The 27520-nt window shown below is 41.2% G+C and overlaps 1 protein-coding gene across 2 annotated transcripts; it reads right to left on the minus strand.

Moving 5' to 3' along the window:
* Positions 1-306: 306 nt before the first annotated feature.
* On the minus strand, positions 307-12005 carry SAR1A (secretion associated Ras related GTPase 1A). 2 transcript variants are annotated; one of them, XM_069571974.1, is made up of 8 exons: positions 11867-11991; positions 11276-11484; positions 8432-8505; positions 8191-8310; positions 7702-7767; positions 5152-5255; positions 2235-2366; positions 307-1188 (listed from the first exon to the last, which is right to left on the minus strand). In XM_069571974.1, exons 3-8 carry the CDS (start codon positions 8487-8489, stop codon positions 1072-1074), a joined length of 597 nt encoding a protein of 198 aa, XP_069428075.1. In that variant the 5' UTR covers positions 8490-8505; positions 11276-11484; positions 11867-11991; the 3' UTR covers positions 307-1071. The 2 variants fall into 2 exon arrangements, with proteins under 2 accessions (XP_069428075.1, XP_069428074.1); XM_069571973.1 differs by lacking the exon at positions 11276-11484 and having other exon boundaries at positions 11867-12005.
* Positions 12006-27520: the final 15515 nt, after the last annotated feature.

Consider the following 27520-nt stretch of genomic DNA (forward strand, 5'->3'; position numbering starts at 1 on the left):
TGAAGTCCAATAAAGAAACCAAATTCTGCAAGTGGAATCTATCTTTCCTAGATTCAAACAAATGCTACAATATCAGATGTCGAATTTCTCAACTCACAGAATTAAGAGTCCTTAAGCTGGTAACTTTGTCCTGTGTGACTCTCCTATTGAGAAAAAAATTTCCCCTAGAATTTGCAAAAATGACTGAGACACACCTGTAGTATGTGACATGGGAGATGTTCTCAAATCTTTCATGAGGCGAAAGTCACTTTTTACAACTGAAAATGAAAAAGGTGCTATAGAAAGAAATGAAAGTTTAAAACTGCATAAAAGTAAAGACTGGCTGAAATTGGTAGTTTATTGAATAAAGACAGTAACAAAAACCCACACTAGAACTAACTCCTCCACAGTGACCCATCTGCTATCCATACTGGGAGGAGACATGACCGGAGCCCAGCACAGTGGAAAGCAGCCTCGGCTGCAAGGCTGCAGTTCTGCTCTTTTCTGGCGCTCTGCACACAGGGTGGTGCCACCTACTAAAGGCAGTCAGGGAGACGGGGGAGCCTCTCTCACCAGCCTGCTGTTCACTTAACTCAGCTCTGGACTCCAACGTGTATCTGTGCATAATTTTATGAAATATTTAAATGCCATTCACTAGATAAAAAAAAAGAAAACTCTGGACCAAGTATATTGTGAACTTAAAAAAAAAGTTATGAGGAGGGTCACCAATTACATTAACAACACTTTCTTTAAAAAATAGAATCACTTTCTTTTGAAATCAACCACAGTGGTGAGACGTGTTTTTCTTTCCAGGTGGCCCGTGATGGCACACAGCTCTACTCGACAAATCCTGCCACCTCCAAGTCCCGGGGTGCTGACCTGCACCAGCACGTGGGGCAGCGTTACCTCCCAACAGTGTGGAGAAGAGCACATGTCACCACTGGGCGATGAGAGAGCAGACAGAGACTCTTGGCTTCTCAACGCCAGACACGGTCGGAGAGCTTTCCTTGTTCTATTAGAAAAGTTCATGAGGAAGCTGTGAATAGGATCAGTCCAGAGAAGTAAAACTCTTTTATTTTCACTGTCCAAACATCAGTCAATATACTGGGAAAGCCAGCGGAAGCCCTCGCCGTATCCTTGCCTCTTGAGCACACTGCACATAAACACTTCCATGGGGCGGGCATTCAGCTCCTTCAGGGTCACATTCCCCTAGGGGAGGCAAAACCAAGATGTTAGCATTTCCATGTGGAAAAGCTTGCAAGGGTGATGACAAAAATCACTTTCTCCATCCGTCAGAAGCAAATCTGAGCAGGGATTAATTACAGAAATGTGGTCAAGGCCTCTGGGGTTCATGCTTTCAGTAGAGTCCTGCTCCCAGATTCTCTCTGTGAAGCACCTTTGCTTTGAACACACGAACTGGTTCATCTGGAAAGCTATGGCAGCAAACCAAGAAAAGCATGTTCTCTTACGGACAAAAGAAGTCCAGGATTTCTTAGAAATAAGAACATTCTTATTAATACAAGCACTCAGAAATATATACGAATGGCAGGTTATGTCAAGAAAATAAAAAATTCAAGTGTGTGTAAAATGGAAAACTAAGTTAATGAAAAGAAGTATTTCTAGAAAGAACTATATAACCAAGAAGAGGCAAGACTAGGGAACCATGCAAAAAAAGTCAGGAAGTTACAGATTCCAGAAAAGCAAATTTTAAAAAATTAAATATACCAAACCGTATGCAGAAAAGACCAGGATTCCAATAAACTAGAGCTGATCTGGATTTTTCTCTCACAAGCATACTTTTCTGCAACAAGATTCTACTGATCTGGAAGATTTGGGTTCTATTCCTGGTTTTATCACTGACTTGCCGTGTAGACCTGAACCAATCACCCTTAGTTTCCTCATCTCCAAATGGGGGTAACAGTCCCACCTCTCTCAGCAGGAACACAGAGAATAACCCAGTACTCTCAGTTCAATGCTTAGAAAATGATATAAATAAGCACTCTTCATAACCTAAAATTTCCAGTCCAAAAAAATTTCTAGCTAAAGACTCTGTCTACCTGAGAAAAACTCTCATTAGAAAACAGGAAAAGAAAGAACATGCTCCAGCCTTCACAGTCTACAAATCACCTCTAGAAAAATAAATGTTAAACCCAGTTACTTTTAAAAGACAAGTAAAATCTAGATTGTAAAACATGAATGTTTCAAAAGCTGTGAGCTGCCTTTATAATGTATCTGCTGAAGATTTTTTCTCTTACCTTTCCTGTGGTCTGTCCATAAAGGCCAAATATCTCACGGAGTTTTTCTTCACTGATTGCATCTGTTCTGTCAATTTTGTTACCCAAGATAAGGATTGGCACGTTGGATATTGTCTCATCTGTCATTAAAGCCTAAAGCCAAGATTTAAAAAAAAGAGCTGGGTGAGGAATCTATAAAAGCCCACCAGACAATGAGGATAATTTTGCCTTTCACTTGTCTACAAGGTACCAAATGCAGAGTGAAAATCTGATCATATTTATACTTGAGTGATTAACTAAAAGTTAATCCTGACATTATATAACACCCTTATTTTTAGGCGAAAAGCCCCTAAAAATTACCTTGACATTAGTTAAAGATTCCCCAAAAGCTTCAAAACAATTATAATGTAAAGTTGTGTCTATCTGTAAAGCAGCAGAACCTTAACTCTGAGCTAAATCACCCAACCACAGACCATCCTCAGCTCTCCATTGAGCATTGTCCAGGAAGAACAAAGCTCTGGCTACAGAGCCTCAAAGATGACTACAGGAAACCGCCAAGTATTCACTAGATGCCCCCTGTGTGCAACATACTATCCCCAACAATGACAGGAAGACAAAAGAAAGGTAATATACATCCCTGGCTCAAGAAATCCTCACTCTATGCTCATCTCTCAATAAAGCAAGGCAAGTGGATGACTAACTGTCACAATGAATAGGAAGAGAATACAAATACTAAAAGACACTCAGGAAAATAAAACAGTGACATGGACTTAAGCAGAGTCTTAACAAAGATGTGGAAACTAAACTGGACTCTGAAGGAGGGGCAGGGTTTCCCAAACAATGAAGAAGATAAGCAATGGCTTTACAGTCGAAAGAGTTCATAAAGCCGTATGGAGTATCACCTGGCTGGATTAAAGCATTTATGTTGATGTGTCTTGACAGAGTAAATGAGTTGGGATGGTATGACAAATATTATGGTGCCAGTCTGAGAAGTTAGCTTGCAATAGACCCTGAATCCAGGAATTATTAGATAGAATCTACACTTCCAGCACAATGAATTCTCAAATAGTATCTATCTGTGGTGCTCAGGTAAGGGATGATGATCTAGCCTAAGATAATAGCACACACTGAATAGTGCAGCAAGCATTCTGGAGAAAGAAGTGAAGAGACTGATGTCTAAATGATAAGACAGACAACACAGGAGTTGAAGGTGGCAAAGATTTCAAGCCTAGGAATCTATTTCACTGACAGGAAGAGCTAGGAAAGGAGGGCAGAATTAAAAGGATAAAGGGAAACCTACTATGAACGTCTCAAGTACCAAGAAATGTTAGACAAAATCAGAGTAAGGAGGCTATTCATTCATTAAATAGTAACAAAGTACATATTATATGCCCAAGGCTTTACTAGATATGGGGGTTTCACAAAGAAATAAGACAAGATCCCTATATCTAAGTTCCAGTGGGAGAGACCTAATAAAATCAGTAAAAACAACAGACGCTGGTAAGCTGGAGAGTCTAACAGTCTGAGAGGTCAAAGAAGGCGTCTCAGAAACAGTCATATCTAAATTCTGGGATCTCTTAAAGGACATTTAGAAATCTGCGAGCAAAAGCAGGTAAGGGTCAGGCGAGAAAACCAGGCAGAGACAGTTACTTCTGAATATTCAAGAGAGGGCAAGTTGTTGACTATGTTTGGAATGTAGTTCAAGGTAGGCAATAGAAAAGCTGGAGAAATAAACAGAAGAAAGATTATGAAAGAACTTATGTGCTATGCGAAAGAGCTGTAGATTTCATCCCCAGACTGGTAAGAGATCTACTCAAGAATATTAAGGAGGGCAAAGACAAGTAGTATGTGTCAAGGTGGTGGTGAAATCTATAGTAATTCACTGCATGTCCGAGTACAGGATGGGGAAGACGAATAGTTCCATTCTGGGAGGACAGAATTGGTAGGCAGAGTTTCTAATAAGTAGCACTATGTATGAAGTTGGAGCTCAAGAGAGAGTCAAATAACAGAAACCCATTTGGGGGTCACTGGCATGATGGGTTGCAGATGAAAGAATGAGAGAAGCCTGGACCAGCCTGGGAAAAAGTATAGATCTGGGGAGCACCAAGATTTAAGGGCTAAGCAGGGAAACGGGTGCTTGTGCCAAGAGTCAGAGAAGTATCAGCCAGAGAAAACACCAAAACCAAGAATGTAAAGGGGAGTTTACAGAGAGAGAGAATGACGAGTGCCAAGGGGTCAAGTAAGGGGAGCATCTTAAGACTACAGCTTCAGATTCAACAAACATACTTACACCAGAAGAGAGGTTCAAACTGCCAGGAACAAGAATGCAGAGAGTTATAAATCAGAGAGAAAGAAGAGGCAGAGTGACACAGTATGGATTACAAAGGCGGTACAGAAATATCAAGACAAGAAAAATGGAATGTTGACAAAGGAAAAAATCCGACACGAGTCCTAGTTAGTATCAAACAATGCATGTGACCAAAACTGAAGACAGAACAGCCTGTTAAGGTCTGGGAAGTCACTCAGTGCCAAAGGTTGGGCAGGTACAACCTGAGAGCACAGATTCAAAAACGCAAAGAACTCTAATATCTCCTTTAAGGTTTCACTATGCCAACACATCATAAAGAGTGAACATATGTGATGCATGAAAGGGAAAGACATTAATTATGCTGGGGAAGCAGGCATTAACTGCAGAATGTCCTGAGCAAACTGCACATAGAATCACCCTATGATAAATTTAAGCAAAGTTAATTTACTTGCATTCAAGCCAAGTTTCCTCAGAACATTGAAAAATAATGTTTTTTATTTCAAAATACTTTATTCCTGTAGCTAGGACTTTTACCAAATGTTACCTGGAATGATTAAGTACTGGCACTACTAAGTTGTATTTCTTAGAAGAAACAGAGGCCAAGAAAAGAAAAAGAAAATATAAACATACGTTAAGCTCAACTTTGGATTCCATAAGTCGAGGATGATCTGCACAGTCCACCAGAAAGACAATCCCATTAATTGCTGGGAGGTAATTTTTCCAAACCCGACGTGCTAAAAGACAAAGTTTGCAGTTGCCTCAATTTAAAAACATATATGCTGAATATGAATAACCTAATGGTCTATGAAGTAAGCAAATTCTGGCCAGGTTTCAATAGCATTAAACTCTGTACAGATTCTCCAAGTCCTAGCCAGTATTAAGTCAAAACAGAGGACGAATAAACTGATGGTCTGTGAACTGAATCTGATTTATTTAAATACTAAAATCAGGGTTTTCTGCCTGATTTTCTCAAAAAGTACAACATCTGGCAATCCCATGCCTATCAGTCCACATATACTGGGTGGATAATAATCAGCGGGACTGAGTAGTGGCTGCCCCTTTAAGTGCGGCTTCAGATCTTCAGTCTGTCAAAGTTTCCACCACTTCCTACTGTCTCATTTCCAATTTCACTCACTTAAAGGACCTACCTCACCCTGGAGCCATTTTAGTTTGCAACTTCTGAGTTACAGTATCAGGATGCAGATTATTTATCCATATAACTCTAGTCCCAAGTTAGTTCCTAACTAACCAACTCGTAAGCGTACTGACACTTTCATCCACTCAGCCCACAGGGAGACAGAGCTTGCCAGGTGGTTGATGTTTCCAGGCCAATTACCTCAGTCTCCTAATTTAACCCAGTGTGCCTTATAAATTTCAATTTTTGGTTTATAACATGATGTGACAATGATCTGGGAAGCAGTGCTTTAGCTGTATTATAATTTCTAACCTATTCATTTCTATGGGATGATTAAGGAAGCGCTTCTACATCAGACATTTAACAGTGGTCACCTCTGAAGAGCAGGACTGGGAAGGAGAAGTTGGGGAAATTTCACTTTTACCTTTCAGATTTGTATACTCATCATATACTGAATTTGCTACATTAATCCTGGACTACTTTTATAAGTTGAATTTTTAAGTTATACCAAAAAACAAAACAAAACAAAACCCTCCAAATAGACAGCATCTCAGTAATTTGTGTAAAATGTAGCAAGGTTATTATGGAAAAAATGTTTCTGTTAAGTACATTTTCCTCAAAACTATGGACAAATCTTTCTTTATAATGGGGTTATATCCCAATAAATCTATTATAAGTTGAAAATCTCCTAAGTCAAAATGTATTTGATAAACCTTCCAAATATAGCTTAACCTAGCCTACCTTAAAAGTGCTCAGAACACTTATATCAGCTTACAGTTGGGCAAAATCATCTAATACAAAGCCTATTTTATAATGTGTTGACTCTCTCATGTAATTCATTGAATACTATATGATTGTATGAAATACTGTATGAAAAAAAGCATGGTGCATGGGCACAGAATGATTTTAAGTGTATCAGTTGTTTACTCTCGGGATCTCATGGCTGACCGGGGAGCTGCCCAGCATGACGAAAGGCTGTTTTATCGTAAAGTCAAAAATCTTAAGTTAAATCGTTGTTAAGTTGGAGACCATCTGTACATAAATTAATTTCCTTTTCTACTCTTATCAAAACCTGAAAGCTAAATTTATCACACCAAATAATATACAATTCCCAATTCAGGTATCTAAAAACACCTCCTCCTTCTGCATTCTCCAGATGGTCTCAGTTCAGCTTACAACTATTTTATCTCTGAATTTAAATCTGTAAGTGGTTACAGATACTTCTGAAAGAAGCAGAAAAGATACCATGCTCTGTTCTCTACCCGAATGAAAACGATACAAGTTTATTATAGGAAAAAAAGAAACCAGCCCTCCATCAATACATAGCCATTGCTAATGTTTCTGTACATGTTCTTTCAATCACTTCTGTATAGGTATTTTATGTGCTGATGATTTTACATATATGATTTTGTAGGATGTAAATATTACATGAAAAAAGTGTAATGTTAATGAAATCACTGACTATAAAGTCATGCCAAACATAAAGTGGGCATCCATCAGATAAAGATGCCCCAAATTCTGCATAAACACCAGATAGGAATCTGGGAACCAAGTGGACATAGGCTGAGTAAGGCACAAAGCACTGAGGAGAACAACAAGGCAGAAGAAAATGTTCCACCAACTGCCCCAAATGGGGAGAATACACAAAATATCAGTTCAGATCAAAGTCATCACAAATAGTCACTCTACTATCTTTGCAACTCTTGACAAATTTAAAATGACTTAAAATTACAAATAATTTCCTACATACACTCCACTGAATAAATGATAAAAAAGAGACATGACTAAATTCAACATGTGATACTGTACTGGATCTTGTTTAAAAGAGAGGAAAAATGTTTACAGGAGCTTACCAGAACAAATGACCAAAAAAGGCAGTATACACTACAGAGTAGATAAATAAAACTTTCTGGGTTTGACAATTATTATGATTACATAAGGGAATATTCATGTTATTAGAAAGCAATTTCAAAGACTCTGCTTTGAAAAAGGGGAACAAAATGATCCAGAAGCCAACATCACCCTTCCACTGAATCATCTCTTACCTTGTTCATGCCCACCAAGATCAAAAGTTGTAAAAGTCATTCCAGCAATTGTCAGCTCTTCTGATGCTGAAAAATAAAGGGAGGAAATAAACTTCTCCATCCAACAAGGCCAAGCTACCAAAATTATAATCCAATACAAACATAAAACCCAATGAAGCTTTCACTTTGTGAAGAAAAGGATACAAGGGTGAAAATACCCTTCAGTTATTTTAAAAAGCCAAGTCTCTTTTTCTCCAAAGTGTTTGCTACTCCTTAGAAGTGGATATGGGAGATGTGTCCCATGGCAGGACTAGTGAGAACAGACAGTGACAAAGTTCCAGAGGTCTTTAGGTTCATGGGTATTTGACTTGAGCGTATCCTATAGAGAATTTTTTATCAAGCCTTTTGGGGCTTCAGTAAATAAAAGAACTGCGTCAATTGGAGATCCATCCTCCAACCCTGACACTGACCCTCAAATAACAAAAGGTCACCAGGTATTTTCAAACCTACTTGGATGTAATGTTGGAACATGCTGGCCCAGTCTGTCATCTTTGAGCATGTGTAGAAGAGTGGTTTTGCCTGCATTGTCCAAACCCAAGAATACAAGTTTTCCAGATTTCTTGTAGAGTCCTTAAAAAGAAAATAATAATAATAGCATAATTAGCTTCTACACAGCAAAATCTACCTATATTTAAATTGTTTCAGGAAATTCGCAGCATTTGAAATGTGTATTTCAAGGAAATGGCTTTACCTAGGAACTGGAGCACACTGCTGAAGCCATTGTAGATCCACTCAAAGATGAAAGACATTATTAACGCTTACTCCCTGTACAAAATAGGAAAGCAGCAGACATCAGCCTTCTCAATGCTGGTACATTTCTAGAGACGTTACCTCTCATTTGCTGGCCCTCATGCGTGGTTCCAGCCCCATGTTTTTGGATCTAAAAATCAAAGGATTTTGCACCCTGGAGGGAAGTCTCTGGGGTACACAGATCTGCATAAACTCCTGATTTTCTATCAGTTTCCAATCTATGATACACAGAGGACTAGGCGTTAAAGATACACTTTCCTTTCACTGTATGATTCACTTCTCCAGGCACCTGCTCATTCACATTCCCTAGATACACCACAGCTGTCTGCCAGTTAGCAAAACTTCTAGGAAATCACCCTCATCAATAATCTGGATCAAAATGTCACACTGATATGCTAACTAGAAAACAAGAATAAAAGGCATATTAACCTGAATGAAAAGCATATTAACCCATTCTTGTAAACAACTCTAAAAAACAAGCTCGCTAAAATCCTACTAGCTGGCACAATTTGCACTGCTCCATTTACCAATTCTATCTCTTCTTAAACAGTATCATTTAACCTCTTTTATAGATATGTCTCAAGTTAGAAAAAGATGACAGCACTATGTTGGAGAGCCATGAAGAGATAAGACAGTCCAATCATAATGTGAATAATTAAAACCCACCTAACCCATTTTACAAATATGGACTTTCTTAAAATAAGAAAATTCATTCAGGATATAGAGGTAGGCTCCTACCCAAGTACATACCTCAATACTGATATTAACATCACTTTTTCTACTGTTTCCCATAAGGCTAGACAAAACAAAAGATGACCCAAAGCTACTAAAAGGTATACATATACTGGGAATAAGCAAGAGGACCTCTAAATGTAACAGTAATAGAATCTAGAGCCAATGGTGGGTGTTTAGTTTTCTCAGAGTCAGCATTTCCTGATCACACTGCATTTTTGCCTCAGCACCTCAGATTTGGTGCAGAAAAAAGAATGATCCCCCACTTTCACTGCTCTCCAACAGCAAGAACACCTGAACGCCAAGGTTTTATAGTAGTTGTGGCCAATTGTTATCAAACAAATTTCCTGAAGTTTTATATTTTTTTTTTAAAGTAAAGGTTTACTGTAAAAGGGTTAGCTACAAAAACCTACCTATATTCATTTAAAGAATGAGACAGCATATGTTAATTTTCTTTTTCATCCAATTACTGTTTTTGGTTTGGTTTTCTTTATCAGGCCTGGGGCCTGACCTGAAAACTTTCAGGACTGCTTAGTGCTTATCTGCTATGGCTTACCATAGGTGGGTCAAAAGAAGCTTGGGAGTTTGGGTGGGGGTGGAGACTGAGGGAAAAGCTTTTATACAAAGATATTAAATAAGGATTTTTTTGCCTTCTTCAGCAACATCAAAATATATTTTGGTAGAAAAACCAAATTTAGTATGAAGTCCAATGATTTAAATACACTTACAAAGTTCCTGTGCTTAAGTTTCCACTGTTGGTAAGTAAAAGAACAACATGCCTCTCCTCAGCAATCCTACCAAACCAGTCATCCTTCCCTGTTTTCTTTCTCTACCACTTGAAGAAGCACGTCTCACCTTTAGAAAGCATGTCTCGTTAAGGTCACTCCCACTGATTTCAACTTTAAAACCCAACACATATATTCATTTGTACTACAGTGGTTTGCAGTCAGTACTTTACAGACATTTTGTAAAGTTTTACCACATCATTATAGAAGTGTTCCCAACTAGATAAATTCTCTGGAGGTGACAGAATGGCAGAAAATCTCATTTTAAGGAATGTTTCATAATTAACTGAACTACTTTAACTTTCCAGTTTATTTTCCCTTGATATCCCCGTTTGGAAAATCCTATAATTCTTCCCTCCAAAATGAAGGTGATGTTAAAAAATAATAAAACCCCTTACTGGACCCAAAGAACCTCACAGTAGTGCTACCCAAAGAGGAAATGGCTCTGATGGTGCCTCCATCCTTGAGATCTTAGGCTTTGCACCCTCCAGTGAGTAGTTTTTCAGTTTATAAGGTGCCTGTACATACATCTCATTTCAGCCTCACACTAACCCTAGGAGGTAGGGATCCCTGGCTTCATTTAACGAGATGAGGGTGCTGATGGTCCCAGATTAGTTAGCTTAACCAAGAGAGCTCAGCTGAAAAGGTAACAATGCAAAGACTCAAACCCTCCTCTTTTAATGCCAAAGTCAAAGCCCTTCCTTTTAATATCACATAAAATTCCAATGCAAATCACAAAACTGCTTAAAAAAAAAAAAACTTTTTAAAACCACCAATTACACCTATGATAAGCCAAAGTTTTCATCCTTATAACTCATCACAACTTTTAAACCGTAAGTTAAATAACTAGCACTTTATTTCTTTTCTAGCCTTGACCCACTTTACCACCTTATGGCATCTTATGGCAAATTAGCTTAAGGGCTCTAACTACCAACAAAAGCACTGCCAACGTACCTAAAATTTGCAAATTTAAGGATGGATGATTCAAATAAATAAAGAGCACTAGACTGACGATCGGTCAATAAAAAACCTATGCATCACTTATATTGCACATACTCGTTATTTATATATGCTCCGAGCAACTTTAAGACACTATTTCAGACAGATGTGGGATAGCAAGCAGCTGGCTTTTGGCTAGGAAACTCTGCTTAGCGGCAGGGTAAATGTCAAAGGTCAGCTCCACTGCAAAACTCTGTAAAGCCCCATCACAACCTAAACAGATGTACCGAAATAAAAGAGAAAAGACAAGAACAAGGGAGAACACTAACCGAGATTTTTTCCCATGCACTGAAGAGAGGGAAAAGGGGGGAGGCCGAAGAAAACACGGGGTTCAACCCAGGTCAGCAGATGATAATACACGACTGAAGTGGGGGTGGGGAGAGCCCTGGACTAGGAGCCAGGAAATCTAGTTCGAACGGTCACACTTGCTATCTGCGGGGTCTTGAGCAATTCACTATGCCTCTACAGGCCTTAGTCTCTGTAAAAACAAGGATAATTATCAAGGACTTCAATCCATCCCACCGAGGGCTGAGAATCATGCGAGACAGGGGATGTGAAGCCGATTCGTAAACCGGGACGCACAGTAAAGACAGGAAAACTGGTATCCTGCCCAACAGCTGCCAAGACCCCCGAAAGAAATGCGGATGGACCCGATACCCGTGAGGCCGGCAGGGAACCGAGCAGACCCGGCCAAGCCGGCCCGTCCCCGCCCAGAACAAGCCCCGCGGCCCCACAGAACCGCCTGCGTGTCACTTCCTCCCCCAACCTCGCCTGCGCCGCCCTCCACCCAGACCCTCCCTGCCCGCCACCTTCGCGCCTCCGGCCCCAGCTCCCTCCTTCGCCGGGGCCCCCTGACTCACGGCCCAAGGGGTTCCTCCGGCGGCAGCAGGCGGCTTGGACCCTCCCTCAGAGCACAGAGCCCAGCAGCACCCGGGACCGCCAGCTACTCGCCGGATATACGTAACACCCCCCTCCCCGGAACTTCCGGGCGCGTGCTCGGCCCCACCCCCTGGTACCGTCACGGAGCTTGGCCATCCGGTGCCGCCCTACCAGCGACTGGGGCCGCGGAGGGGCGGGCCTCGGCGTGACGAGTCGCTCTGGGGCGGCCTCTACCTCTTGTAGGGAGCTCGGGATACGCGAGACGTGGCAGCGCTGCAGCCCAATGGGTGGGGTAGGGTTCTGGAGTCTAGCAGCGAAACTAGGCGCTCAATCTCGCGGCTTCAGATACGAGTGCGTGTTTTTCTAGACGCTCGGGGAAAGTCACAAGTGGCGACCAGCGGGTAGGTAGGTTCTCGGAAGGAAGAGTTGACCTGAGAGCCCTCGACCTAAGATGGATTTCCGTAAGCTTCAGCGTTATGTCACAGTTCCCTGGGATAACCTGTTTTCTAGAAGAACAGCTAATGCTCATTGAGTTCTTATGTTCCAGTTCACTTGAGTACTTTGCACGCCTCATCTCATTTGACCCTCGTCACAGCCCTGTGAAGCCGGCACTATTGTTATCCCCAGTTTACAAATGACAGAATCAAAGTTCATAATACCCTGGTAACCAAACCCAAGTTCATACCCTAGGAAGTGGCAAAGCACTTCCAAACCAAAACTTTGGTTCCTGTTATACTGTCATTCACCTGCATTTCCCCATTTAATTATGAGGACAGCCCTATGAGATTGGTATTATTGCTCTCATCTTACAGGTAAGAAAATTGAGTCATATGGAAAGATGAATGATGCCTTTGGATGAGAAGATGCAATATAACGATCTCAATTTTCTGTAAATAAAATTACAAATTTAACATAATTCTTATAAAAGTACAAATAAGATTAAACTACCCTGTTTGTTCCTAAAATTCAAATGGAAAAATAAACAAGAATAGTCAGAAAACAGTCTCTGAAAAAGAACGTGGAGGGGAATCTAGCACTCAGATATTCAAACATTATCAGTTCAGTTCAGTTGCTCAGTCGTGTCAGACTCTTTGTGACCCCATGGACTGCAGCACACCAGGCCTCCCTGTCCATCACTAAATCCTGGAGCCTACTCAAACTCATGTCCATCACGTCTGTGATGCCATCCAGCCATCTCATCCTCTGTCATCCCCTTCTCCTCCCGCCTTCAATGTTTCCCAGCATCAGGGTCTTTTCCAATGAGTCACTTCACATCAGGTGGCCAAAGTATTGGAGTTTCAGCTTCAGCATCAGTCCTTCCAATGAATATTCAGGACTGACTTTCTTTAGGATGGACTGGTTGGATCTCCCTGCAGTCCAAGGGACACTCAAGTCTTCAACACCGCAGTTCAAAAGCATCAATTCTTCTGTGCTCAGCTTTCTTTATAGCCTCAACTCTTTATAGTCTCAACTCTCCTGGAATAGAGAAGGTCTTTCTATTTGTGACTGAAAATCCAGAAGCCATAAAAGATTGATAAATTCATCCACAGAAAAATTAAAATACCTTGTATGGCTAAACAGCAGTAATGATGACACCATAAACTCAAAAGATTGATAATAAGTTGAGAAAAAAGTGCGTGTAATCTCATCGTTGTTGTTACTGTTGGTCACCTAATCATGTCTGACTTTTTTGTGACCCCAGGCACTATAGCCTGCCAGGCTCCTCTGTCCATGGTATTACCCAGCAAGAATATTGGAGTAGGTTGCCATTTCCTTCTCCAGGGGATCTTCCTCACCCAGGGATCAAACCTGCTTTTCCTGCATTGGCAGGTGGATTCTTTACCACTGAGCCACCAGGAAAGCTGTAATTACATCATAGGCAAGTAAAAATTTTATATGAAAAAGATTTGTTAAAAAAATAGGTAAGGAGAGAATCAGATGATTATCAGGGAAGGAAATGTAAATGGATGTTAATCATCATAAACACAAAAATATAGGTTACAGAAAATAATAAAAGTTAATAACTTTAAAACTCAGTAAGATGCCATTTATTTAACTTATATGCAAAGTACATCATACCAAATGTTGGGCTGGATGAAGCACAAGCTAGAATCAAGATTGCTGGGAGAAATATCAGTAACTTCAGATATGCAGATGACACCACCCTTATGGCAGACTATGAAGAGGAACTACAGAGCCGCTTGATGAAAGTGAAAGAGGAAAGTGAAAAAGCTGGCTTAAAACTCAACATTCAGAAGACTAAGATCATGGCATCCAGTCCCATCCCTTCATGGCAAATAGATGGAGAAACAATGGAAACAGTGAGAGACTATTTTCTTGGGCTCCAAAATCACTGCAGATGGTGGCTGCAGCCATGAAATAAAAGATGATTGCTCCTTGGGAAAAAAGCTATGACCAACCCAGACAGTGTTTTTAAAAGGAGAAACATTACTTTGCTGACAAAGGTCTGTCTAGTCAAAGCTTTGGTTTTTCCAGTAGTCATGTATGGATGTGAGAGTTGGACTGTAAAGAGAGCTGAGTGCTGAAGAATTGATGCTTTTGAATTGTGGTGTTGGAGAAGACTCTTGAGAGTCCCTTGGACTGCAAGGAGGTCCAACCAGTCCATCCTAAAGGAAATCAGTCCTGAATATTCATTGGAAGGACTAATGCTGAAGCTGAAGCTCCAATACTTTGGCCACGTGATGCAAAGAGCTGACTCGTTGGAAAAGACCCTGATGCTGGAAAAGATTTAAGGCAGGAGGAGAAGGAGATGACAGAGGATGAAATGGTTGGATGGCATCACTGACTGGATGAACATGAGTTTGAACAAGGTCTGGGAGTTGGTGATGTACAGGGAAGCCTGGTGTGCTGCAGTCCATGGGGTCACAGAGTCAGACATGACTGAGCTACTGAACTGACTGAGATAACATTTTCACTAAGGTTGGCAAATGTCAGCCTGTTGACTGGTGGTGAAGCTATTGTCAAAGAAGGCCCCACCAAGATGCCATTTGGAGAGGACCTGAAAGACATCTGGGGGTGAAATATTCCAGGCTAACAGCAGAGCATGTGCAGAGGCCCCAAAGAGGAGTGTGCATGGCAGGTTCCAGGAACAGCTGGGAGGCCAGCATAGCCAGGCAGGGTGTCAAGGGAAATAGTAGCAAGAGATGAGGTGATAAAAGTGCGGGGCAGACGGTTAAGAATTGGGAAGGTTCTGAGACCACCTAAAGAGTCAGCCAGGCACACTTCCATGGATACTGGCAAACACGAGACTCCTGGGGCAGAGACCAAGGATTTTATTACCTCACCCAAAGCAAGTAGCATGAGCTTCATGTTGATATGTGTTGCACTTGCCCCCCACCCAGTTCTCTGGGGGCGATGCAGAGCAGCATAGAGTGGGTTTGCATCACAGCTGAAGAACCCAGAGCTTAGGGAACCCCAGTCTTTCATAGTGGACTGCAGGCAAACTTGGCTGACTTTTGACCCAGATAGAGTCAGTATTACACTAGCCAGCAGAGAGACCTATCCCCTGCCCAGATGGAGCCTCTTTTCCAAGGCTGTTCTTTATCTAAACATCTTTGAAAAAAAAGATAGTTGAAATAAAGTCATCTGGTACCTCCGCTACAAGAAGTACAGAAATATGAGAGATTCATGGAGAGTTATCTCTCAATAGGGGCAGACCTTTAGAGCCTTGTAGGCCACTGTGAGGACTTAGCCTTTATTGTGAGTGATCTGGAGATGGAGGGTTTTTGTTGAGTTTTATGTAATTCTCCTCCTCATTCTAGTCTTATTCCCCTACGTGTGCTCAACATTAGGTCGACAGGAACTCAGAAACTGAAATGCACCTGTGTTAGTCTGAGGTCTCCAGAGAAAAAGAACCAATAGGGTTCATAGATCTGTATAAGCGGAGATTTATTAAGGAGCAGGCTCATTTGGTGATGGAAGCCAAGAAGTCCCACAGTCTGCAGGCTGAAGAGTCAAAAAAGTTGGTCAAATAATTCAGTCTGAGTGTGAAGGCCTGAGAATCAGGGGGCTGTTGGTGTAAGTCTTGGAGTCTGAAGGCTGTGAAACAAGGAACTCTGATGCCCAAAGGCAGGAAGGTAGATGTTCCAGCTCAAGAAGTGAGAGAAATTTTGCCCTTCCTTTGTGTTTCTGTTCCATTTGAGCCTTCTGCAGATGGATGATGCCCATTGACAGTGGTGAGGGGACATCTCTTTACTTTGTATACTGAATCAAATGCTAATGTCTTCCAGAAACACAGACACACCCAGAAATGTTTCACCAGTTATCTAGGTGTTTTTTAGTCCAGTCAAGTCGACACATAAAAATTAACCACTTACTGAAATTGTCAGCATGGAGGCCACGGATGACCTTGATACATGCAGTTTCAGGGGAGTAACAGGGATGGATGCTGGACTGGAGTGACCAAAGGGGAGGCCAGGAGGGGAAGAAAGGGGGCAGTGACACTAGACAGTGCCATTTGAAATGTGGCTATGAAGGAGGGGAGAGACCAGGGAGCCAAAAGGGCACGGATGATGAAAATTAGTGATTCCTTCCTGCATTGAGCATGGTAAAAACTGGAAAACCGTCTGTGTTAATACATAAAAAGTCATTCAACTCCTGAGAAAAATGTAAATGTTTAGCCTTTTATTAGCCAGAGGAGTTCATATAATGCTAGAAAAATCATTCTGAAAAGCCATCAATCTAAAATTTGAGGAGGTAAAAGTCTTAAGATTTCTAAATGTTTCCCCTTTAACATAATCTAGAGTACAATTTGGAAGAAATCTTAATTCTTAAGCTAATTGTGTGTTCCCAATATGTATACTGTTGGAGGGAATGTATAATTGTGCAGCCCCTGTAGAAATCAACAGGGGATTTGCTCAAATATAGGAAATACAGTTACTATATGATCCAGCATTCCACTTCTGAGTATATAACTTACAAAATTGAAAACAGAGTCTCAAAGAAATATTTGTACACTGATGTTCCCAGCAATAGTGTTCGCGACAGGTAAGAGGTGGAAGCAGCCCAAGTGTCCATCAGTGGATAAATGGATAAACAAAGTGTCATATTATTCAGCCTTAAAAAGGATGGAAATTCTGACAAATGCTACAACATGAGTGAACTTTGGGGACATGCTAAGTGAAATAAGCCAGTCACAAAAAGACAGATACTATATGATTCCATTTATACTGGGTACTAGCATAAGTACTGAGAACTAGAATTCTCAGATTTGCAGAGACAGAAGGTAGAAGGGTAGTTACCATGGCCTGGGAGGGGGCAAGAATGGGGAATTATTTAAGGGTTATGGTGGCACTCCTGCCGATGCATGAGACATGGGTTCCATCCCTGGGTCGGGAAGATCCCCTGGAGGAGGGAATGGAAATTCACTCCAGTATTCTTGCCTGAAGAATCCCGTGGACAGAGGAGCCTGGTGGATTGCAGTCCATGGGGTCGCAAAGAGTCGGGCACCACTGAGTGACTAACGCAACACACTACAATTTTAAAAAACATTTTTTTCTTTCACTTGGTATCCCGAGCACCTTCGTCTTTCTTTTCTGTGTCTGGTCTGACTTGGCATTTCCATTTTTTTCAGGGTTTTTCCCTTTCTCACCACTGTCAGCTTTTCCCCCTTTCTTTTTGGGTCCCTTTTCTCCCTTCTTTGCAGGGGCCTTTTCAGGCTTGGTTTCTGTCTTTGGAGGATCCGGTTTAGCAGATAATCTTGCTCTTGTTCATATTAACAGAGTTAACTCAACACTCACAACATACTATCTTAAAATTAGTAGAATAATTAATAGTAGTTTTTAATTAAAAAGCATTAGTTGCGGTCCCCAAGAAGCATTAAGGATACAACAAAATAAAGATTCCTTCCTTACGTTGCAGAAATTCCAACCATCTCCATACCTGCAGAAAAGAAAAAGAAAAAAGCCTGAATATGGAAGCTTTTTTTCCTTTTTTTTAAAAATTAACTATCCTATGATGACTGACTAGATTTAGTAAAATATTAAGTTACTGTTCTCAGCGAACTCCAGAAATATACATTTTAGTTTGTGAATGCCCAATTATGGTCTTGTCTTGATACATAAGTATTTCCCTTTAGGAAGCAATGAAAGAATTTGTATTTTGGATTAATTCATTCAATACTTATGAAGTATGTGATATATGCAAAGACATGTGCTAGGTGCTAGAAATACAGAGGGAAGAAAAAGAGACAGAGCCCCTGACCTCATGAGGCTTAGAGTCTAGTGGCACTTGGAAATCACCTCCTAGATTTTGAATGGCCCCACTGGAGAACACCTCCAGAGAGCCTTGGACCCTGCTTCGGAAACCACTACACAACTTGGTACTCCCCTCCACTGCCTCCCATGGGGCACCCAGCAAATGCTTGCGGAACATGTCCAAATGACATACCATACCAAGACCACGTCAGTATTTATGGAGGAGTTACGCATTCAGTAAATACGGTTGGACATTTCCTAATGGGAAGGGTATGGTAGGGAGGGGGAAATATTATCAAACAGCACTGCAGATCACCAGGATTCCTAGAATTCCTAGAATTTTTGTACCCATTACAGAGATAATAGTCGTTTCCAGCTGTAAAAACTGTTGGTGCCTCTCAAGGTTCTCCTAAAGTCCAGGGTCTGTAGCAAGTCCTTTCATTACCCAGTCCTTGCCTACCTCTCTTGCCTGCCCTTCTTCTATTCTCCAACTTGTAACCAGCATTCCAGCTACCTACAACACATTAGATTTCACAAACATGTCATGCATGCTTAAGAATGTGTTCAACAATACATCTGTATTACCTTTACACCAGTTTAAAAGAATTAGGTAGCATCTAGGACTTTCCTCATGGTTCATTAGATAAGAATCCGCCTATCACTGCAGGGGACTTAGGTTAGATCCCTGGCCCAGGAAGATTCCACATGCCGTGGAGGAACTAAACCTGTGCACCACAATTATTGAGCCTGCACTCTAAAGCCCCTGAGCTACAACTACCGAGTCTGCGTGCCACAACTACAGAAGTCCATGTTCGTATGGACTACTGAAGTCCACCTAGAACCTGTGCTCTGCAGCAAGAGAAGACATTGCAATTAAAAGCCTCACACTGCAACTAGAGGGTAGTCCCAGCACTCCGAAACTAGAGAAAGCCTGCTCGAAGCTACAAAGACCCAGTGCAACCAGAAATAAAATAAGTAAATAAATCATAAAAAAAGAATTAGGTAGCATCCATATAGAGAAGGAAATGGCAACCCACTCCAGTATTCTTGCCTGGAGAATCCCAGGGACGGGGGAGCCCGGTGGGCTGCCGTCTATGGGATCACACAGAGTCGGACACGACTGAAGCGACTTAGCAGCAGCAGTATCCATAAATCATATGAAATTTCAAAATGTATATAATAACTATGATCCCATACATACTTAAAAATACTAAATTATATATTTATATTCAGATATATGTGTGTAAAAACATAAAAATCAAGAAAGATTCATACTGAACTGATAATAATGGTTAATCGTTAAGAAGGGAGTGAGATTGACAGCAAGCATGGAGGAATTTATCTGCCTTTTTTTGAAATCTTAACATATAAAAACTTCTGTAAATAACCCTGTATGTGAGACAGCAAAAGAGACACAATGTATGGAATAGTCTTTCGGACTCTGTGGGAGAGGGTGAGGGTGGGATGATGTGGGAGAATGGCATTGAAACATGTATATTATCACATGTGAAACGAATCGCCAGTTCAGGTTCGATGCATGATACAGGGTGCTCAGGGCTGGTGCACTGGGATGACCCAGAGGGATGGGATGGGGAGGGAGGTAGGAGGGGGGTTCAGGATGGGGAACACATGTACACCCATGGCGGATTCAAGTCGATGTATGGTAAAACCAATACAATATTGTAAAGTAAAATAAATAAACAGAAAAAAAATTTTGTGTAATTTAAAAAATAAAATACATTTAAAAATACATTAACTCAACAGTATATTAAAAGGACTGTACACCATGATCAAGTGGGATTTATCCCCGGGATGTAGGATGGTTCAATATCCACAAATCAGTCAGTGTGATACACCACATTAACAAATTACAGAATGAAAATCATATCATCTTAATAGATGCAGACAAAGCTTTTGACAAAAGTCAACATCCAATTATGATAAAAATTCTCAACAAAATGGGTATAGAGTGAACAAACCTGAACATAATGAAGTCCATATATGGTAAACCTACAGCCAACATCAAATTCAATGGTGAAAAGCTAAGTTGCTACTGTTCTTTAGTCACTAAGTCATGTCTGACTCTTTGTCCCCCCATAGACCAGCACACCAGGCTCCCCTGTTCATTATCTCCTGGAGTTTGCTCAGATTCACGTCCATTGAGTCAGTGTTGCTATCTAACCATCTCATCCTCTGTCACCCCCTTTTCCTTTTGCCTTCAATCTTTCCCAGCATCAGAGTCCGTTCCGATGAGTTGGCCCTTCGCATTGTGGCCAAAGTAGTGAAGCTTCAGCATCAGTTCTTCCAATGAATATTCAGGACTGATTTCCTTTAGGATTGACTGATTTGATCTCCTCACTGTCCAAGGGACTCAAAAGTCTTCTCCAGCACCACAATTCAAAAGCATCAATTCTTCAGCACTCAGCCTTCTTTATAGTCCAACTCTCACATCTGTACATGACTTCTGGAAAAACCATAGCTTTGACTACACAGATCTTTTGTCAGCAAAGTGATGTCTCTGCTTTTTAATACACTGTCTAGTTTTGTCATAGCTTTCCTTCCAAAGAGCAAGCATCTTTTAATTTTATGGCTATAGTCACTGTTCACAGTGATATTAGAGCCCAAGAAAATGAAACCTGCAACTGTTTCCACTTTTTCCCCGTCTATTTGCTGTGAAGTGATAGGACTGGATGCCATGATCTTAGGTTTTGAATGCTGAGTTTTAAGCCAGCTTTTCCAGTCTCCTCTTTCACCCTCATCAAGAGTATCTTTAGTTCCTCTTCTGCCATTACAGTGATATTATCTGCATATCTGAGGTTGTTGATATTTCTTTCGGCAGTCTTGATTCCAACTTGTGATTTGGCATTTCCTCTAAGATCAGGAACAGGACAAGGATACCCACTAGATGAATACATAGAGCCTATAGCCTCAGGCGGAACACTTAAGAAGTGTTCACAAATGGGAGCTATCATCATTGCCACTGTTGCTGTGGTAGATGTTTGCTGAGTTATCTCATGCTGATCTAAAACCCCCTGAGAAATTTTTGCTGATCTCTGAGACTTATGACTAGAGCATTAGTTTCAAACATAGGGGTATGTTTGAATCACCGGGGGAACTGGTTAAAAATCAGATTCTGGGGCCTAGTCCCTCCCAGTCCTTATTCAGATGCTTTAGAACTGTGGTGTTGGAGAAGAATCTTGAGAGTCCCTTGGACTGCAAGGAGATCCAACCAGTCCATTCTAAAGGAGATCAGCCCTGGGTATTCTTAGGAAGGAATGATGCTAAAGCTGAAACTCCAGTACTTTGGCCACCTCATGAGAAGAATTGACTCATTGGAAAAGACTCTGATGCTGGGAGGGATTGGGGGAGGGAGGAAGAGGGGACGACAGAGGATGAGATGGCTGGATGGCATCACCAACTCGATGGACATAAGTTTGAGTGAACTCCGGGAGATGGTGATGGACAGGGAGGCCTGCTGCGATTCATGGGGTCGCAAAGAGTCAGACACAACTGAGCAACTGAGCTGAACTGAACTGAAAAATACATACATGTATATTTTATATATATATATATATATATATATATATATATATATATATATATATAACTAGAAGCCCCCTGCCACTAGTTGTGCTGAGCACTGTCCATTGGTGTCCTCCTACTTTGTTTGATTTTCTTAAAAAACTTTACATTAAATGTTATACATGCTTTTAGAAAAACAAACCAAAGAGCATCAGTTCAGTTCAGTTCAGTCGCTCAGTTGTGTCAGACTCTGCGACCCCATGGACTGCAGCACACCAGGCCTCCCAGTCCATCACCAACTCCTGGAGTTTACTTAAACACATGTCCATTGTGTCAGTGATATCATCCCAACATCTCATCCTCTGTCATCGCCTTCTTCTCCTGCCTTCAATCTTTCCCAGCATCAGGGTCTTTTCAAATGAGTCAGCTCTTCGCATCACGTGGCCAAAGTATTGGAGCTTCAGCTTCAGCATTAGTCCTTCTAGTGAATATTCAGGACTGATTTCCTTTAGGATGGACTGGTTGGATCTCCTTTCAGTCCAAGGGACTCTCAAGAGTTTTCTCCAACACCACAGTTCAAAAGCATCAATTCTTCGGTGCTCAGCTTTCTTTATGGTCCACCTCTCCATACATGACTACTGGAAAAACCAAAGCTTTGACTAGACAGACATTTGTTGGCAAAGTAATGTCTCTGCTTTTTAATAAGCTGTCTAGATTGGTCATAACTTTTCTTCCAAGGGGAAAGCATCTTTTAATTTCATGGCTCCAGTCACTATCTGCAGTGATTTTGGAGCCCAAGAAAATAAAGTCTTTCACTGTTTCCCATTGTTTCCCCATCTGTTTGCCATGAAGTGATGGGACCTGATGCCATGATCTTCATTTTCTGAATGTTGAGCTTTAAGCCAACTTTTTCACTATCTGATTTCATTTTCATCAAGAGGCTCTTTAGTTCTTTTTTGCTTTCTGCCTTAAGGATGATGTCATCTTCATATCTGGGTTTATTGATATTTCTCCCAGAAATCTTGATTCCAGCTTGTACTTCATCCAGTCCAGCATTTCTCATGATGTACTCTGCATGTAAGTTAAATAAGCAGAGTGGCAATATACAGCTTTGACATATTCCTTTCCCGATTTGGAACTAGTCTGTTGTTCCATGTCCAGTTCTAACTGTTGCTTCTTGACCTGCATACAGATTTCTCAAGAGGCAGGTCAGGTGGTCTGGTATTCCCATCTCTTTCAGAATTTTTCACAGTTTGTTGTGATTCACACAGTCAAACGCTTTGGCATAGTCAATAAAGCAGGAATAGATGTTTTTCTGGAACACTCTTGCCTTTTCGATAATCCAGCAGATGTTGGCAATTTGATCTTGGTTCCTCTGCCTTTTCTAAATCCAGCTTGAACATCTGGAAGTTCACAATTCACGGACTGTTGAAGCCTGGCTTGGAGAATTTTGAGCATTACTTTGATAGCATGTGAGATGAATGCAATTATTTGTGCAGTAGTTTGAGCATTCTTTGGCATTGCCTTTCTTTGGGATTGGAATGAAAACTGACCTTTTCCAGTCCTGTGGCCACTGCTGAGTTTTCCAAATTTGCTGGCATATTGAGTGCAGCACATTAACAGCATCATCTTTTAGGATTTGAAATAGCTCAACTGGAATTCTATCACCTCCACTAGCTTTGTTCGTAGTGATGCTTCCTAAGGCCCGCTTGAATTCACATTCCAGGATGTCTGGCTCTAGGTGAGTGTGAGTGATCACACCATCGTGATTATCTGGGTCGTGAAGATCTTTTTTGTATGGTGGTTCTGTGTATTCTTGCCACCTCTTCTTAATAACTTTTGCTTCTGTTAGGTCCATACCATTTCTGTCCTTTATTGTGCCCATCTTTGCATGAAATGTTCCCTTGGTATCTCTAATTTTCTTGAAGAGATATCTAGTCTTTCCCATTCTGTTGTTTTCCTCTATTTCTTTGCATTGATCGCTGAAGAAGGCTTTCTTATCTCTCCTTGCTATTCTTTGGAACTCTGCATTCAAATGGATATATCTTTCCTTTTCTCTTTTGCCTTTTGCTTCTCTTTTTTTCATAGCTGTTTATAAGGTCTCCTCCTTATATAGCTGTTTATAAGACAGCCATTTTGCCTCTTTGCATTCCAAAGAGCCTAGAAGCTTACAAAGTGGAAGGAAATTCCCTGGGCCTGACTCCTTCCGTACAGAACTCATGCCTACTCCCTGAGAGAGTAGTTGTTGGCTGTGGTTAATTTTTGTCTGTTTGTCCCCAGAAATCGTCTATACCCATACAAGCAGATCCATTAACGTATCTCTTTCACCACCCCCTCAATACTTTCTATGTTAAAAAAACACAAAGAAGATCATAGGATAGAGCAAATATTGGCAAAAGTTTTTGGTAAAGGGTCAAGCAGTAAATATTTTTGACTTTGCAAGTCATATGGTCTCTATCCCAACAATTAAATTCTCTCTCCATTGTAGCTAGAAGTCAGTCACAGCAGTTCATAAATGAGCGGGTGTGCCTGTGTTCCAGTAAAATGTTTTACCAAACCTCCAGCAGGCTGGATTTGGCCCCCAGGCTATAGCTAGCAGCTGTTGAGTACTACAACCTTCTCCTTTCACTTGGATTTTTTTGAACGTCTTTTCTATATCAGCACATGCAGTGATGTCATTGACTGCTACATGGCATGAATATTTGGCCATTCCTCAACTGGACTGCTGGATATTTTTTCCAGGTTTCGTTGTAATAAACAAAGCTGCCGTAGGCTGTATGCCTGATTGGCTATTCTTAGTCAACTAGCATGAATTCTATAGCAGAACTGGTGACTCAAAGGGTAAAGACAAATTTAAAATTTTGATAGATTGCAAATTGTTTTCAGGCTTTTTAAAAAAAATTCAGATTGCCACATACACTTGTGATTTTTATTGCTTAATCTTATTCCTGGTGAATATTTTCTGTTAACTTAACAGTTTTGTAGTAACTAAAGGAAAGATCCCAGAGACAGAGGGACCAATAAACTCTGCGGCAGTTGATTCGACTTAATAACTCTTCAATAAATGCTTCCCATCATGAAGCAATTTGCACAGCTTTCTTATCAGTGTATGGAGAAGGAAATGGCAACCCAATCCGGTACTCTTGCCTGGAGAATTCCATGGACTGGGGAGCCTGGTAGGCTACAGTTCATGGGGTCGCAGTCGGACATGACTGAGCAACTTCACCTTCACTTTGTCAGTATAAAGGCAAATTCCCTTTGGCCCAAAAGCAGTGAGGGCAGCTGTTCTCTATGTAAAGAACATTCTGTGCAAAAGCACAATATAACCTGTGCGTAGCAAATACACTGATTAGATGGGACTTAATTGCCATTACAGGTGCAGCGTATGCACGAATGGGCTCAGGGATGGTGAAAATGAACTTTGAATTTACAATCAGAGGTCTCATTTGGCCCCTTTATATTAACTGGGCCAATGCTTCAGATTACCTTACCTGAAAAAAAAAATGCATTGATCATGCAGTGTTGCTGAGGGTACAATATTTAACAAAATTTTTATTTTATATTGGAGTACAGTTGATTTACAGTGTTGTGTGTTTCCTATGTACAGCAAAGTGATTCAGTTATACATGTATCCATTCTTTTTCAGATTATTTTCCCATATACATTATTATAGAATATTGAGAGTTCCCTGTACTATACAGTAGGTTCTGATTATCTGTTTTATATATATAAATAATCTGTTTTATCAATTTTATATACAGTAGTGAGTATACGAGCTTCCCCAGTGGCTAAAGAATCCACCAGGAATGCAGGAGACACAAAAGACATGGTTTCGATCCCTGGGTTTGGAAGATCCCCTGCAGGAGGCATGGCAGTCCACTACAGTATTCTTGCCTGGAGAATCCCATGGACTGAGGAGCCTAGCAGGTTACAATCCAAAGGGGCACAAAGAGTCGGACACGACTGAGTGACTAAGCACACACACAGTGGGTACATGATAATCCCAATCTCCTAGTTTATCCCTCCTCTTCACCTTTCCCCTTTGGTTACCACAAGCTTGTTTTCTGAGAGTGTATTTCTGTTTAAAATGAGTTCATTTGTATCACTTAAGATTCCACATGTAAGTGATATCATATATTTGTCTTTGTCTGATTTACTTCACTAAGTATGACAATCTCTAGGTCCATCTATGTTTCTACAGCTGACATTATTTCCTTCTTTTTTATGGTTGAGACAGATAGGAAAAGGAGTACATCAAGGCTGTATATTGTCACCCTGTTTATTTAGCTTATATGCAGAGTACATCATGAGAAATGCTGGGCTGGAGGAAGCACAAGCTGGAATCAAGATTGCCGGGAGAAATATCAATAACCTCAGATATGCAGATGACACCACCCTTATGGCAGAAAGTGAAGAAGAACTAACTAAAGAGCATCTGATGAAAGTGAAAAAGTTGGCTTAAAGCTCAATATTCAGAAAACAAAGATCATGGCATCCAGTCCCATCACTTCATGGCAAATAGATGGGGCAACAGTGGAAACAGTGTCAGACTTTATTTTTTGGGCTTCAAAATCACTGCAGATGGTGACTGCAGCCATGAAATTAAAAGACGCTTACTCCTTGGAAGGAAAGTTATGACCAACCTAGATAGCATATTTGGAGAAGGCAACGGCACCCCACTCCAGTACTCTTGCCTGGAAAATCCCATGGACGGAGGAGCCTGGTAGGCTGCAGTCCATGGGGTCCACAAAGAGTCAGACAAGACTGAGCGACTTCACTTTCAGTTTTCACTTTCATGCATTGGAGAAGGAAATGGCAACCCACTCCAGTATTCTTGCCTGGCGAATCCCAGGGATGGCGGAGCCTGGTGGGCTGCCGTCTATGGGGTTGCACAGTCGGACATGACTGAAGCGACTTAGCAGCAGCAGCAGCAGCAGATAGCATATTAAGAAGCAGAGACATTACTTTCCTGCAAAGGTCCATCTAGTCAAGGCTATGGTTTTTCCAGTGGTCATGTATGGATGTGAGAGTTGGACTGTGAAGAAAGCTGAGCGCTGAAGAATTGATGCTTTTGAACTGCGGTGTTGGAGAAGACTCTTGAGAGTCCCTTGGACTGCAAGGAGATCCAACCAGTCCATTCTGAAGGAGATCAGTCCTGGGTGTTCATTGGAAGGACTGATGCTGAAGCTGAAAATCCAATACTTTGGCTACCTCATGTGAAGAGTTGACTCATTAGAAAAGACTCTGATGCTGGGAGGGATTGGGGGCAGGAGGAGAAGGGGACAACAGAGGCTGAGATGGCTGGATGGCATCACTGACTCAATGGACATGAGTTTGTGTAAACTCTGGGAGCTGGTGATGGACAGGGAGGCCTGGCGTGCTGCGGTTCATGGGGTCGCAAAGAGTCGGACACGACTGAGCGACTGAACTGACTGACTGAACTGATGGTAATTCTATTTTTAGTTTTTATAGAAACCTCCATACTGTTTTCCATAGTGTTTGTACCAGTTTATTTTTTTTTTTTGGTACCAGTTTAAAAACACTCTGCCAGTAGTGTAGGAGGATACCCTTTTCTGCACACCCTCTTCTCTGGAGTACAGTTGTGAACAACCTGTCTTCACTAAGCCCCCACTATGACCCTGGTGCTGGGCTAAGTCCTTCACCTATTTTCTGCCACCCTGTGATGATGGTGATTATCACCATGTTAGAGATGGGAATACTAATGCTCAAATAAGCTAAATCCTTTAGCCACAGCAATACAGTTGCTCCTTTTGACTTCCAGGCCCATGGGGGAAAAATGAAACTATATGTTGCATTGAAAACTGGCAGAAGCCTTGCAGAAAACAAAATAAGAGGAACAAAAATGTCTGTATTCCATGAGCTTACAATCTACCCCTG

The sequence above is a fragment of the Ovis canadensis genome, chromosome 25 (assembly GCF_042477335.2).
Source record: "Ovis canadensis isolate MfBH-ARS-UI-01 breed Bighorn chromosome 25, ARS-UI_OviCan_v2, whole genome shotgun sequence".
NCBI lineage: Eukaryota > Metazoa > Chordata > Mammalia > Artiodactyla > Bovidae > Ovis > Ovis canadensis.